This window comes from Musca vetustissima, unplaced genomic scaffold, assembly GCF_032173495.1.
Source record: "Musca vetustissima isolate MV318-11 ecotype Yass unplaced genomic scaffold, APGP_CSIRO_Mvet_v1 utg20775, whole genome shotgun sequence".
NCBI lineage: Eukaryota > Metazoa > Arthropoda > Insecta > Diptera > Muscidae > Musca > Musca vetustissima.
The window spans coordinates 1-15,647 of NW_026882415.1; the positions used below are offsets into that span (position 1 = coordinate 1).

General features: G+C 36.5%; 2 protein-coding genes and 1 pseudogene across 2 annotated transcripts; 2 read left to right on the forward strand and 1 right to left on the reverse strand.

The window, feature by feature from the left end:
- The first annotated feature begins 81 nt into the window (after window positions 1-81).
- Window positions 82-3,275, forward strand: LOC133328763 (ER degradation-enhancing alpha-mannosidase-like protein 2; annotated as a pseudogene).
- A 4,988-nt stretch (window positions 3,276-8,263) lies between these two features.
- LOC133328764 (uncharacterized) lies at window positions 8,264-9,457 on the forward strand. Its single transcript, XM_061537311.1, has 2 exons — window positions 8,264-8,453; window positions 9,168-9,457. Exons 1-2 carry the CDS (start codon window positions 8,264-8,266, stop codon window positions 9,455-9,457), a joined length of 480 nt encoding a protein of 159 aa, XP_061393295.1.
- A 77-nt stretch (window positions 9,458-9,534) lies between these two features.
- Window positions 9,535-15,583, reverse strand: LOC133328765 (NPC intracellular cholesterol transporter 1 homolog 1b-like; the record flags this gene model as incomplete). Its single annotated transcript, XM_061537312.1, has 9 exons — window positions 9,535-9,542; window positions 9,611-10,343; window positions 10,419-10,573; window positions 11,444-11,553; window positions 11,798-12,097; window positions 12,156-13,094; window positions 13,979-14,280; window positions 14,347-15,284; window positions 15,344-15,583. Coding segments are annotated over 9 exons (3,725 nt in total), but the record flags the coding sequence as incomplete, so codon positions are not given.
- Window positions 15,584-15,647: the final 64 nt, after the last annotated feature.

The window sequence follows — 15,647 nt, forward strand, 5'->3', positions numbered from 1 at the left end:
TAAATTAGAATTACGGTAAGTTTTGATGCTGGCGCTTGGAAGCCCTTGACGTGGTCCTAATTAATGTTTATATGTTTGCAGTGAACAAGTACGTGGTATGTTCCAACATGCCTATGAGGGATATTTAAAATATGCCTCTGATTATGATGAACTCAGGCCGTTGACATGTGATGGCGTAGATACCTGGGGTAGTTATTCGTTGACCATGATTGATTCATTGGATACCCTGGCTACAATGGGAAATTTTACGGAATTTCGTAGAATAGCAAAGCTATTGGAGGAGAAAATGGATTTTGATCGGGATATTAATGTATCGGTTTTTGAAACCAATATACGGATAGTTGGAGGTTTGTTATCGGCTCATTTGCTGTCCAAAAAGGCCGGGGTGGAGTTGGAAGAAGGTTGGCCATGTCAGGTAGTTGGTTAAAAATTAAATAAATTGAACTGCATTAGTTAATTGTACTTATATTTGTTGTAGGGTCCCCTGTTGGGCTGAGGATGTGGCAAAACGTTTGCTGGCATTTGAAACCGCCACCGGTATCCACCGGTATGCCTTATGGCACAGTCAATTTACGATATGGTGTGCCTAAAGGTGAAACATCTATAACATGTACAGCGGGAGTGGGTACATTACTGGTGGAGTTCGGTACCTTATCCCGTTTGACGGGAGACAGTATATACGAAGAGGTGGCCTTGAATGCGTTACATTCGCTGTGGAGACGAAGATCCAACATTGGTCTGTTTGGCAATCACATTGATGTACAAAGTGGCCGTTGGACAGCTTTAGATTCAGGAATCGGTGCTGGCGTCGATTCACTTTTTGAATATATGGTCAAGGGGGCAATACTATTGCAACGGCCAGAGTTACTGGACATGTTTCATTCAGCCCGCCAGGCAATTGATAAATATTTACGCCATGAAGATTGGTATGTGTGGGCCAATATGAATAAGGGTCAAGTCACATTGCCGGTTTTTCAATCTTTGGAATCATTTTGGCCGGGCATTTTGAGTATGGTTGGAGACAGATCTCCGGCTATTAAGACAATGGCTAATTATGCAAGTGTTTGGAGGAAGTATGGTTTTTTGCCGGAATTTTATACCATTACAACGGGGGAGGCGGCAGCGAACAGAGAAAGTTATCCCTTACGGCCGGAACTAGTCGAATCAGCAATGTATTTATATAGAGCTACGAAGAATGAATTCTTGTTGGAGTTGGGTGAAAGTATGCTGCAAACTATTGAACATAGTGCCAAGACCAGATGTGGTTATGCGACGGTAAGTAAAACAAATTAAACCACAAAATCTGGAAGAAGGGTGTAAAACGAACAGGCGTGCTTTCGACACTGCTATTTGCGATATGAGAATGAAGAACAAGGGTATAAATCGTTGATAAGCACCACATGGAAGGAATTTATATTATACGCAGAGGAAGAATATTCCAACATGACATAATAACTTTGTCATGAACTTTAAAAGCTTCAATAGAGCCATCTTCTACTTTAAGTCCCACTTTAATAATCAGTTAAAATAATCTCTTTCCCGGAAGTTTTTGAAAAATTTTAATGTTGTTACATTACCTCTGTAAATATATTAACGTCTACGTCTTTTTTTATAGATTCGCAATGTTGTCACCCACGAAAAAGAGAATCGCATGGAATCCTTCTTCCTGTCGGAAACCACCAAATATTTGTACCTACTTTTCGATGAGGACAATTTTCTACATAACGATGCTGGCAGGGGAGATATTATCGACTTGGGATCCCGCAATGGTGGCGGGCAATGTGTTATTAACACCGGACCATACATTTTCAATACCGAAGCCCATCCCATTGATATGTCTGCTCTGCATTGTTGTTATGATCACAAACAGGATATGTTCGATGGCTTGGATTTACAAAATTTCAGTGACTCGACATTGGCGAAATTTGATTATGAAACAAATATCAAAGATAAAGTGGAAAGCAATTCGCACTGTTCTCGTCCGGCGAGTCGAGAACGTATAAGACCACCAGTTAGGCCAAGTAGCAAATCCGACAAACAAAACAAACCACAACAACCACCAGAACCCAGTATGGCTGTGGATATTGAGGTTTTCGATGAAAATAATAAACCTGCCGGGGATATTCTGGTGGAATCATTTGAACGTGTTAAACATGAACAATTTAGCAATGCCAGAAACCCATCACCACCTACAACAACAACGCAAACCTCACCACGTAATCAATTAACGGTTTCCGATTTACAAGATTTCTTCGCAAAGAGACGTGAACATTTTAAAAATCCCCAAGCCATCCTCGATTATACGGTGAAATTTCTAAAAAACTTCACCTTGGAACCATCATTTATTGTAAGCTTAAAGATTTTTGATAAAACTGTTAGTGAATATTTGGGCACGGCCACACAAAAGGAGTACGGCAGTACCACAAAAACCCTATGGGACCTCTATGAATTGAAACAAAAATATCAAATGAATATGAAACTATTGATGGCATTTAATCTGCACATTCTCGATGATTTTGATAGTAAAATGGTGGAGAGGGTCCTCAGCGTTCTCAGTGGCGATCAAAGTGATGGTAACAACAATGTTATATGGAATAAAATGACTGAACTTTATATTGAATATTCCAAGTCCCTAACAAATACCACCGAAATGCAAAATTTCCTATTGCGAATCCTCGTCAATGGTTCCGATGAAAAACAAAATAATTTGAAACCTCTACTCAGCGATGAAGAAATCACAAAACTATCCAGTGAAAATGTTGATGTATCTCAACATCTGAAGGAATTCTCGTATGCCAAAAAGATTGTGGAAGCTGAGAAACGTATTACGGACACCTTTGAACAATTACAAAAGCTAATGAGCGATATAAATAATAAACAAAAAGGAGGAGGAGGAGATAATAAAAAATCCACAAAATCATTGACAAAGTCTTCGGACACCAATAACACAAATTCTAATAAAACGTCTAAAAATCCATCTACAACCAATACAACTTCCACGGCCACCAATAACAGTGGTGCGCAACTTATACATTCCCCCACCACCACCAAAGAAAATGAAAATAATTCCATCTCTGTATGGACCCATTTGGTTGATACATTTTTGGGCAAAAGTTCTTCGCAAAAATTCAAATTTGATGCCATGGATCTTTTACAGAAAACTCGCAAATCTCTGGAACAATATCAAACAGTGGATATTAATTATAATCTACTGACATGTTCACGTCCTAAATTTATTGAACAATTTGCCTATCGTTACTATCACCCGTAATCGTACTATACTGACTGCTTGACATTGTATTTTCTAAAATGAAATATGTATTTATTTTTTATATGTACATCAAAGACTGTTTGTTAATCTAACTACTGTTAAAATGATGAACTAATGTGTGCGTGTGCAACAAGTGGCCAAGAGAATTGAAAATAACAAAAAAAATTGTAAATAATCAAAACCCCAAACAAGTAATGGAAAAAGAATAATCGAAAAATAACAATCATCATTCCACCAAAAAATATTGTGTTGTGTACGTTACGTTGACCATACCGTGATTGAGTGATTTGAATAATGTAAAAAATAAATAATTGATATTAATACAATTGTTTTATTCCTAAGTCCTGATTTAGATTAGGCGAGTTTACTTGCAGCAATTCTTATCGGTCTCTTTTGAACATACTTTATGTTTTCATATTTTTGACAATGTTCTGAATAAACCTTGCCAAAAAATGCCGGTACGAGAATTTTTTTTCAAATACTTGTCGCAAGTAAACTCGCCTAATCTAAATTGAGACTAACAAACTATAAGACTGGTTTTTTGAAACTCGTATCAGAACGGAACGAAAAAAAACTGACAATTTTTAATTATGTTACCATTTTTATTTGCGAACCGGTAGAGCAAGAACTCTTAAATTTGTATGAGGTCACTGATGGAGAATAGGATAGGTGTACCAAAAGGTTATTTGGAAATTCGAACTAAAAATATCCGAAAAGTGCTAAAATGTACTGAATTTGTTACAATTTCGAAGCATGTGAATGCGAGTATACGAAAAGTACTAATTTCGGTACAGTTTCAATATGGAGGAACGGATGAAGCTGGAATATGTGTGTAGCTTTGGAAAGTTGTATTTTTGTGTGCGAAAAGTACTTAATGGTACTATATTTGGTACATTTTGGATTTGAGTGCACCTATAGAGCTGAAATTTGGAAATGGTAGAATTGAGGTATGCGGGTACTTTTGGAAATTCGTACTTATGTGTACTAAATTTGGTACATTTTGGATTTGGATGCACCGATAGAGTTGGAGTAGTGAACTTAACGTCGTAGCATTGGAATATATGTGTAGCTTTGGAAATTTGTATTTTTGTGTACGATTAGTACTAAATGGTACAATTGTCGTATATTTTGGTTTCGAGTGAACCTATAGAGCTGAAAGACTGAAATGTGTAAATTGTAGAATTGAGGTATGTGGGTATTTTTGTTAATTCGTACTTATGTGTACTATATTTGGTACAATCTGGATTTGGGTGAACCGATAGAGTTGGAATCCTGAATTCACTTTTTGAATATATGGTCAAGGGGGCAATATTATTGCAAAGGCCAGAGCTACTGGGCATGTTCCATTCAGCCTGGCAGGCAATTGATAAATATTTACGCCATGAAGATTGGTATGGAAGGATTGGTATGTGAGGGCCAATATGAATAAGGGTCCATTCACTTTGTCGGTGTTTTAATCTTTGGAAGCATATTTGGTACATTTTGGATTTGGGTGAACCTATAGAGCTGAAATCTGGAAATTGTAGAATTGAGGTATGTGGGTATTTTTGGAAATTCGTACTTATGTGCACTAAATTTGGTACATTTTGGATTTGGATGAACCGATAGAGTTGGAGTCCTGAAATTAGAATTAAGATCACTGTTGAAGTGTAGAATTGGAATTTATAGAATGCTTGGTACTTATATGTAGGGGAGAGGGGGGCACCTTTGAACACTTTTTGCTTTCAAGCCTTATAAAATTTTTTATTTTATAATTTTTGGTTTCTTATAAATTTTAACTAATAGGTACATATGTAACCTTTAAAATGAGTATACATATGACATACTACAAGCTTGATAAATATATTTTATTACTGTTTTAATGGACGAACTCAAAGTGTTCAAAACTGCCCCCCCAGGGGGGCAGCTTTGAACAGGAGTTGGCATTTTTGAACGACATGGTTTTTTACAGTGTTTATGTTCAAATATGTATGTATTTTATTCATACATATCAGAAATGCATTAATTCATTAAAAAATATATAAAAAATGTTCAAAATTTAAAAAAAATAGATCAAAAATTATTAAAACATAAAATGACTTAAAAACAAAAATTAATATGGTGAAAAATACAGTTAATTTCGTAATCATATTAGCCCATTTGGAATTTTGAGAAATCGAAGCCAAAAATTAAAAACTCTTTTTTTTACTCGAGTTTAATGGGCATGTTCAAAGGTGCCCCACCCATGACATTTTACGGAAATTTAAAATAACTTTTTTTATAATAAATATATATGAAAGAAATTACATTAGTTATGTTTGAAATGATTGTTGGAATGCAAAAAATTTGTTTGACGAAAGAAAACTATCACAGAATTCTTCCTGCGCCCTTACAACCAAATGAATAAAAGTTTACAATTACACTGAGAAAACATGGTCACCCATGCACAATTTTTCGACAACTGAAAAAGCAAGCCAAAGTGGTTTACGCATATAGAGAACAAGATTGCCATATACAAAAATGTGGTTGCGGGTCGGAAAAATATTAAACCAAGATTTTATGAGCGCTGTTCAAAGCTGCCCCACGTTCAAAGGTGCCCCCCTCTCCCCTACTAATGGTACTAAATTTGGTACCACTTGAATTAAGGTGATAGAATAGAGTTGGAATCCTGAAATTTGGAATTTAGATTACTGTTAGAATGTAGGATTAAGATAATTTTGTACTTATAGGTACTAAATAGTACGCTATAATACAATTTGTTTCTGGGTAAATGGATAGAAATAGAATCCTTAATTTTGAAATTAAAATGACTTTTGGAGTGTGGGATAGTTAATTAATTCGTACTTATAGGAATAAAAAGTACTAAATAGTACCAAATATTGTACAATTTATTTTTGGGTGAACTAATAGGGCTGGAATTCTTAAATGTGGAATTAATATTACTGTTTGAATGTAGGATTGACAGGGGTGTAGGGTTGAGGTAGTTAATTCGTACTTATGGGAATAAAAAGAACTAAATGGTACCAAATATTGTACAATTAATATAATGGGTGAACTGATAGGGCTGGAATTCTTAAATGTGGTATTAAAATTACTGTTTGAATGTGGGAATGACAGGAGTGTAGGATTTAGGGAATAATAAAAAGTGTCTAAATGGTACCAAATATTGTACAATTTGTTTTTGGGTAAACTGATGGGGCTGTAATTCTGGAATGTGGGATTGAAATTATTGTTTGAATGTAGAATTGACAAATGGAGGTAATTTTGATAATTCATAATAATGTGTAACAAATGGTACTAAATTTAGTGAAATTAGAAGTACGGTTTGTAGGGGGAAAATAAATACATTATTTTTATACGAAGTAACATGCTTCGGAATGTCCGATTTGGGCCAAATATGAACCGTTTTGTTATATGAGTTGTTGTCATTTTAATGGTAACTTCATAATGGCTCTCTCATAGAAGTCCTGTTGTCCTGGCGGAACACGACACCTCTCCTGTTTGCCAATTGTGGCCGTTTTTGATCAATTGAAATGGTTTAAAACAGTTTTATGGTAAATTTTTAGCTCTTGGTCGACTGTTAACATGCCGGTCAACTTCGACCATATATCCGATTTTACCGACTTTTTCGATGATCGACCTACCTGCGCACATAATTGGCTGTAACAATATGGCAACCATAAACGTTATTCACAATTTTGGCAGCTTTGCTTGCATTTCGCTTTTGTCAAAGAAAAACTGTAAAATGTACCGAATTTTCACTTTGTTCAGTTCCATTTTTAACACCCTGTAACTCACAGCGGAAAGCACAAAAAAGCAGCAAAATAATTTTTCACCCTTCCAAAGAGCATAAATCTGAAATTGTTTGATCGAACCTTACAAGAAATCTATCAGTAAGGCCATCTAGCGAAAAATAATGGATTTCTTTTTCCCCTACCTAATATATGAACGTAGTATTGAAAATGTGTACTTATGTGTTCGGAAAGTGCTGGAATTCGGAATTATAGTACCAAAAAAATATACAATATTCACGATTTTTATATAAAATATTATTTATTTGTTTTGTATTCCCCTTCCGCATACGAAGTAGCGGACACTAGTAGGTCTATAAAATAAAATTATGAGATTATTATGAAATTCCTAACTACTATTTTCGTTACATCCTTATCTCCATCGAAGCTTATGTACATAAGTAAGTTTCCAAAAAGTTTGTGATAAGAGAAAAGCGCAATTAAAAAAAAAAACTTTGGTGTATTGAAAAAAAGTTTTTGTGGTTCATTACCTTCCCTACCAAAAATAGAAGCAACAAATATCATAAAACAAATAGTTTGCAATTTTTTGATGTTGTTGTTGTTGTCATTTAGGGAAGTAGGTCCTTTGGCAAATCTCAACCGGTATGTACAAGAATGACAGTTGTTTTGTTGTCACGGACTGAAAGTGCGTGTTTTACATGAATTTTTCTTGTCGAACCCCTTACCCCACCACAGAAAACAACACTTTCTCCAAAGTCCTAAAATTTTGATATTGGAGGAAATTGGGATGACGATTCAGAATTTTTTATTCATTTTTTATTTTTAAACTCATGTTTTAGTTTAAAAAAGAAATTAATAAATATATTGTTTTTAATTTTCTTTTATAGACTTTTGGATTTTGTTCTTATAAAAAATCCTTAAAAATTACTTCGCCCCGTTTGACATCCCTAGCGGTATGGAAGTAATTTTGTGGTAGGTTCTGATGTAAGTTAGGTAGGTATGAGTTAAATATAAAGTTATGACAATAATAATCATGATTGTAGGCATGAACATAAAATTAAATCAATGATAAACATAATAACCAAATCTATGTACATACATAAAAATTCAGAGTAGTAAACTTGTCGACTAGTTCTCCGTTTATTTGTTTTACTTCGGGGTTTTTTTTTTTGATTATTTACAACATTTTGTGGTTTCCAGTTGTTGATTAACGTTACACATAAATGGTAGGAATTGCGGTTGTGGGAACAACAACTCTAAAATGTCTTCAAATTCAAGTCCAAAAACTGGAAAATCAAGTACAAAACAAAGTAATGAAGCGAAGGAGGAGATCATTGTGCCGTGTGGTATAAAGGAACCTCGTCCCATGCCATATTTATTTGAGAAGGAGCTGATAAATCGGGCCAATAAACATATTTACGTTGTGGATGATTTTGTTCCATCGAGGAAGGGTGAGTATGGTTTATAATTTGTATTTTATAATATGTATTTTAAGGTAAGGTCCTTAAAAAATATTTTTAATAAATCCACGCCTTGTAAAGTAAAGTCCTTAAAAAAGGTTTTTAAAAAATCAACGCCTTGTAAGGTAAGGTCCTTGAAAAAATATTTTTAATAAATCCACGCCTTGTAGGGTAAGGTCCTTGAAAAAATATTTTTAATAAATCCACGCCTTGTAGGGTAAGGTCCTTGAAAAAATATTTTTAATAAATCCACGCCTTGTAGGGTAAGGTCCTTGAAAAAATATTTTTAATAAATCCACGCCTTGTAGGGTAAGGTCCTTGAAAAAATATTTTTAATAAATCCACGCCTTGTAGGGTAAGGTCCTTGAAAAAATATTTTTAATAAATCCACGCCTTGTAGGGTAAGGTCCTTGAAAAAATATTTTTAATAAATCCACGCCTTGTAGGGTAAGGTCCTTGAAAAAATATTTTTAATAAATCCACGCCTTGTAGGGTAAGGTCCTTGAAAAAAATATTTTTAATAAATCCACGCCTTGTATGGTAAGGTCCTTGAAAAAATATTTGTTAATAAATCCACGCCTTGTAAAAAATACGATGTTATTTTTATAGAAGATTCTCACAAGGTCCTGTTAAAGCTTTCTAAAGTATAAAAAATAATGTTATCCTTATTGCTGTCTTCTCTCTATCTCTTTTCTCCCCTCACAGTACATCACATAACAGCCAAATTTTATGCTCATCATGAACAAAAAGAGCCCTCGAATGAACGAGAATATCGTAATTTCATAGATCGACCCTGTCCGGAAAGACATCAAACAGAAAACAGTGTTTATGGATGGATGCCCAGTAGCCTGCAGGACACAAAATTACTTAAAGAATTGAATTTTATTAACGCGCCCAAACAACGGTGTTGCCTTACCATTTACGGAGAGATACTGCAAAGCGATAAGGTGACCGAGAGACCTGGCTTTAATGGTCTTCGATTTCATTTACAATAAAGAAAACAACAACAACTACCAGTTTTTATGTTTCGCATTCAATTTATTCGTATAAAAAAGCTATAACTATAATTAACTTATATAACTAAGATATTTTTTTATAAATAATCTGTTTTTTTTTTTCTTATTTATCTAAATTATAATTATTTAAACTATATTCCGATGGTTCACGATATAATTTATTTCGGGGACCAAAGAAACTTAATAGCACAGGTAACAATATTAAGCCATGTGCTGCTCCGATAAGAACAATGCCCAAATACATGCGGAAATAGAAAACTTCGAAAACTTGTGAGTTTGAGAAACCCAAAACAATAATACCGGCGAATTTGGTTAAAGTAATACCGGACAGGACACTACTACCAGTCACCGAAAGGGAGTGACGTGCCCGTTCCTGTTTCGTACCAGTGGCATTTTTATATGACCTAATTACGTGCGACACAAATTCTACACCAATACCCACGGATACCACAAGATTAACCAACGAAATGGCATTTAAGGTTATGTTCCAGGCCCACATCATACCGCACATATTTATCAAAATCAGCACGACCATAAACAATACCATTCCGGCGGATATAATATCAAAGCCCGTTATAAGGAAGGTAACCAAGAATATGGCCAACAAGGAAATACCCAGCGAGAAGATCGCATCATCCCATATTGTTAGATATTGTTCGTAGAATATGAAGAATACACAATAGGGGAATACGGAGGCATCCACATTGTTGTCCTTGAACATAGCATTAATCTCATCCGTCACACGTCTGGCTTCACGCAGTGCCGAATAGAATTGCACCGAAGTTGTAGAGGTGGTGGAATACTGCATGAAATAGGTATCCAATATTGTACTGCTGCCTTCATTATCGAGAGTATAAACCACGGCCTGTCGGGGAGAGCAAATAATAAAGAGCTTATTATAAGGAAGGAAAATCTATTTGCTACATTTGAGGCTACTTACATCCGCATATGAAGCTCTACCAGCCTTGGCACATTCAGCATCTGGCAAATCGGATAAGAAGTAAGGTAAATATTTGTTAAAGGTTTCATCTGTGGGTCTCAGACCATCATCCATAAATGTTCGTGGACAGGGTATACATTCGTATTCTTTGGAATCTATAAAGAAAAAGAAGAAGAAAATAATGGTATTAGAAAATATTAAAATCAAGGGGAAAGTTGGACTGGCTGAATTAGGTTTTCTATAAAAAAAACTTCAATTCAGCCTGGATGAATTAGGTTTTCTATAGGAAAACTTCAATTCAGCCTGGCTGAATTAGGTTTTCTATAGGAAAACTTCAATTCAGACTGGCTGAATTAGGTTTTCTTTAGGAAAACTTCAATTCAGCCTGGCTGAATTAGGTTTTCTATAGGAAAACTTCAATTCAGCCTAGCTGAATTAGGTTTTCTATAGGAAAACTTCAATTCAGCCTGGCTGAATTAGGTTTTCTATAGGAAAACTTCAATTCAGCCTGGCTGAATTAGGTTTTCTATAGGAAAACTTCAATTCAGCCTGGCTGAATTAGGTTTTCTATAGGATAACTTCAATTCAGCCTGGCTGAATTAGGTTTTCTATAGGTAAACTTCAATTCAGCCTGGCTGAATAAGGTTTTCTATAGGTAAACTTCAATTCAGCCTGGCTGAATTAAGTTTTCTATAGGAAAAATTCAATTCAGCCTGGCTGAATTCAATTCAGCATTGCTGAATTAGGTATTCTTTAGAAAAACTTCGATACAACCTGGCTGAATTAGGTTTTCTTTAGAAAAAACTTCAATTCAGCCTGGCTGAATTAGATTTTCTTTAGAAAAACTTCAACTCAGCCTGGCTGAATTAGGTTTTTTTTACGGAAACGTCAATTCAGCCTGGCTGTATTAGGGTTTCTTTAGGAAAAGATCAGCTCTGTCATTGTTTATAGTTCCTCTATATAGGTAGAAGAGGCCTAATCGCCCTCATATATATACAACATATCATATTTATCATCATACTTACTACTTGGACAGAACGTATTATCGGTGGTGTTCACTTTACAACAATCTCCAATGCGCAACCAATCAATATAATCATCAATCCATGATGTGGCGGGACGGGCCAAATATGTTCTGAAAAAAAAATATATAAATAATACATTTTAATTCAAATTATTCGTCACGCGAGAGATAGAGATATGAGAACTATGCAGCGGAATACGTTGAAATGTAAGATAACGTTCCATGAGGTATGTATACAAGGCATCTCCAACATTATGGATATTTGAAAACCTATAATAACTTCTTAAAGCTTGGAGTTGCATAGAACTATTCTCCATGGAAATTAAACACAGGAATTTGAGCATCCAATACTTACATATCAGGATAACGAGATTGGGTATATAACTGCACCGACAGCGAATTATTATTACACTCCACACCACCACATATCAGATTCTGATGATCACGATCGGTATAGTTTAGTCCGGGTTTAAGAACCCAGTACACAGGAGCACCCATTGCCAATAAATCATCCATATAACGGAAATACTTGACAACGTGAGACTCCTTGGGCATAGACATTTCCTGATCCAGACCCAATTCCAAATTAGGTGTGACCAGCAATGATAGGGTTGTGACCACAAAGAACACAATGCAGACAATTATTTTTACGGGTCTGAAAAAAAGATTTTAAATTAAAAATCCTCTTCTACCGGAAAAAATATCCCACTCACTTGGTCAACAGGAAAGGAGCATAGATATGTGTAAACAACTTTTGCATTACACCCACACCTTCATGATTTCGATGTTCCAAAGATTGTTTTGATGGTTTACAGCAGCAAAACAGATCCATGCGACCCGATTCATAACGTCTTTCGTCCAAAGCCATCATCGACACAAATGCCGTAATTTGGAAGAGGAAATTAAAGAAAATCGCAGCGGCAGCATACATGGCAAAAGTCTTTACCGCAGGCATATCGGATATGGCACCAATAGCAAAACAGGCGAATTCCGAACCAGCTGTTTGCAATATCGATGGTCCCACCTGACCCATAGCTTCACCAATGCCCTCAGCTACACTATCAAATTTGTTGCGATCCAAACGTTGATAGGTATGGACCATTATGAAGATGTTGTCCACACCAACAGCCAATACCAAGAACGGAATAACTTCGATGGCCAACATTGTGGTGACCACATCCAAATAACCCCAGAATCCCAGACTGCAAGCCACCGATGCCAATACGATAATAATGCCCCCAACGGCCAGGACAATTTTCGATTCACGGAAGAAATGTACACAGCTGCGGATTTTACCCAAAGCAATGGCCACATAGACAAACATCACCAAATAACTGATCACAACAGTGGACACTTCACCTTCGGATAATTCAACAATGGCATCTTGAATGGAACGTTCGGCAGAATAGGCAATATCAAGCTTGTCGTTGCTATAGTTTTTCATAAAGTCCACAAAACGTTTTTCCCATTCCAGATTCGGTGCCAGCAGATCTTCATTGTTTTGATTTTTACCCAGGAAAGTTAAGACCAAACCGGTGGCCAGCAAATAGTTAGGCTCCTCATTGCCACTTACTTTGGGCATACCACCCACGGAAATGCCGGGTTCAATGGGACCACCATAGGGTCCGAAGCAGGCCTCCAACATGGGAACGCTGGAAAAATAAACAAAAATTGGTTAATTATAGTAAAGCTGAATAAGATAACGAATAGGGAATTTTTAATTCGGTCTGTCTGGTTTTCATTAGGAAACCTTCAATTCAGCCTGGCTGAATAAGGTTTTCATTAGGAAAGTGCAATTCAGCCTGGCTTTATAAGGTTTTCATTAGGAAACCCTCAGCCTGGCTGAATAAGGTTTTTAGGAAACCTTCAATTCAGCCTGGCTGAATAAGGTTTTCAATAGGAAACCTTCAATTCAGCCTGGCTGAATAAGGTTTTCACTAGGAAACCTTAAATTCAGCCTGGCTGAATAAGGTTTTCACTAGGAAACCTTAAATTCAGCCTGGCTGAATAAGGTTTTCACTAGGAAACCTTCAATTCAGCCTGGCTGAATAAGGTTTTCACTAGGAAACCTTCAATTCAGCCTGGCTGAATAAGGTTTTCACAAGGAAACCTTCAATTCAGCCTGGCTGAATAAGGTTTTCACTAGGAAATCTTCAATTCAGCCTGGCTGAATAAGGTTTTCACTAGGAAACCTTCAATTCAGTCTGGCTGAATAAGGTTTTCATTAGGAAAACTTCAATTCAGCTTGGCTGAACACGGTTTTCATTAGGAAAACTTCAATTCAGCCTGGCTGAACAGAATTTCCAATAGGTAATTTTCAATTCAGCCTGGCTGAACCGGCTGAACAAGGTTTTCATTAGGAAAACTTTTATTCGGCCTGGTTGAATTAGTTTTTCATTAGGAAAACTTTTATTTGACCTGGCTGAATAAGGTTTCCGCTGGAAAATTTGCTATTCTTCCTTCAAGCAAACTTGTATTCAACCAGACTGAATCCGATTTTCGATAGTAAAACTTGACTTAATCGTTCAATACTTACTTCAAACAGTCTTCCAAATGATTCAAATAGTTTATGATATAACCATTTTCATCTTCATATTCCGTTTCGAAAAATTCCAAATCATTTTGAAAGAAACCAAAAATGGATTGGACAACACATTTATCGACAGTGGGCTTTTCGCCAGGATACATTACAGGAGCGTAACAAACTTTATCGAGACCTACACCATCTTCCTTGCCAATTGCTTGAATGGCTTCCTGCAACTTAAATACTTCCAAGAGGAAACTTTTTTCATAGGCAGGACCAAATTCTACAACACCGGCCGATGTAGCATGGGTAAACTGGTGAGAGAGAGAGAATAAATTTTAAAATCCGCTTCATAACTCTCTTACAAACTAGTAACCTACCCCTGATGCATTTATGGGCTTAATAAAAACTTGATTGGTCCGATAGAAGGGGCCAAAATGAGAATCGAAATATTCCTTTTCAATACGGGTTCTACTTTCTTTGCCGGCCCACAACTCAACGGGATCCGTGGTAACCTGCATGTAGACAATACCATAGCAAATACCAGCTATGACCCATGACAAAATGGCCAAAACCAAAACTGGATACTTGGCGCAGACTGTACCACCAAACCGAAAGACTTTGTAGAGGACATCATTGAAACAGCCAAATCCGGAGAAACATCCTGGAATATTACATTTCGATCGGAAGCGTTCAAATACCCACAACGCCACAATGAAGACCACAAAACCAGCGGCAATACATAAACCGAGAAACACGAAGGCATCCTCATGAGCCACTGGTACATCGGTAATGGCACACGATTCCGGACAATCAATACAGGCACATGCATAAGAATCTCCATAGGCCTCGGAACACGGCAATGTATCCATCTTTAAGCGTTCCCCCTCCTCCTCTGATTCATCAGTCATGAAGATGTAATTAATGGGAAATGGTACGTACTCGTTGTCAGCATCTCCCATAAACCGATACCATTTCTGATGATCACAGGTACGGGCATTATAGGCACCACAACCTAGATCCATGGCTGGACGACCCGTTTGAGAATGTTGTATAGCCTTGCAACTGTTGTAAATTGATTGGACAAATTCATCATCGATTCGGTAATCGATTTGTTCAACATATTTCACACCGTCGTTGTTGGTATTGTGATAGGGCGTCAGGAAGAGGCTGTGATTTTGGGCACAGGTCATTGAGCAAATACTGAGACCCATGTTTAGGACACATGTGGGGCATCGAGAATAAATACCATCAGCTTGTGACATACCCTGATCCATCGTTTCGATTTGGCTACCATCACAGCATAAATTTAGGGGAGCTAACAAAAACAAACGCGAAGTCAGAGATTGAGAGATGCGAAGGTTTTTTAATGCTTACCATCCGGATCATTGCCCTTATATTCATTGTATAGCACCGGACAACGTCTTTTAAATATCGCTTCAGCATCTGGATTATTTAAGGGTAATGCTTCACCGTCATATGCCTTATTTTTCCAATGTTGCCCCTCCATGTGACTGCGGCCATACCAAATACAGGTGGCATTGCTGTGCGGTAGGTTTTGTAACAGGAGTGAGAGACAGCTTAACGTTAATATCACAGCTAAACTTTTCGTTGTTGCTGAAATCGAAAAAAATACAGATTAGATACAATTTAGTAATACAAAAAAATTGATCAAAAGTTG

What these genes read in the sequence shown, in the direction of transcription:
- LOC133328764 (XM_061537311.1), top strand. Translation starts at nt 8,264, where the DNA reads ATGTCTTCAAATTCAAGTCCAAAAACTGGAAAATCAAGTACAAAACAA. An exon ending in TTTTGTTCCATCGAGGAAGG is followed by an intron (nt 8,454 to 9,167) that starts GTGAGTATGGTT and finishes CTCCCCTCACAG; the next exon opens with TACATCACATAACAGCCAAA.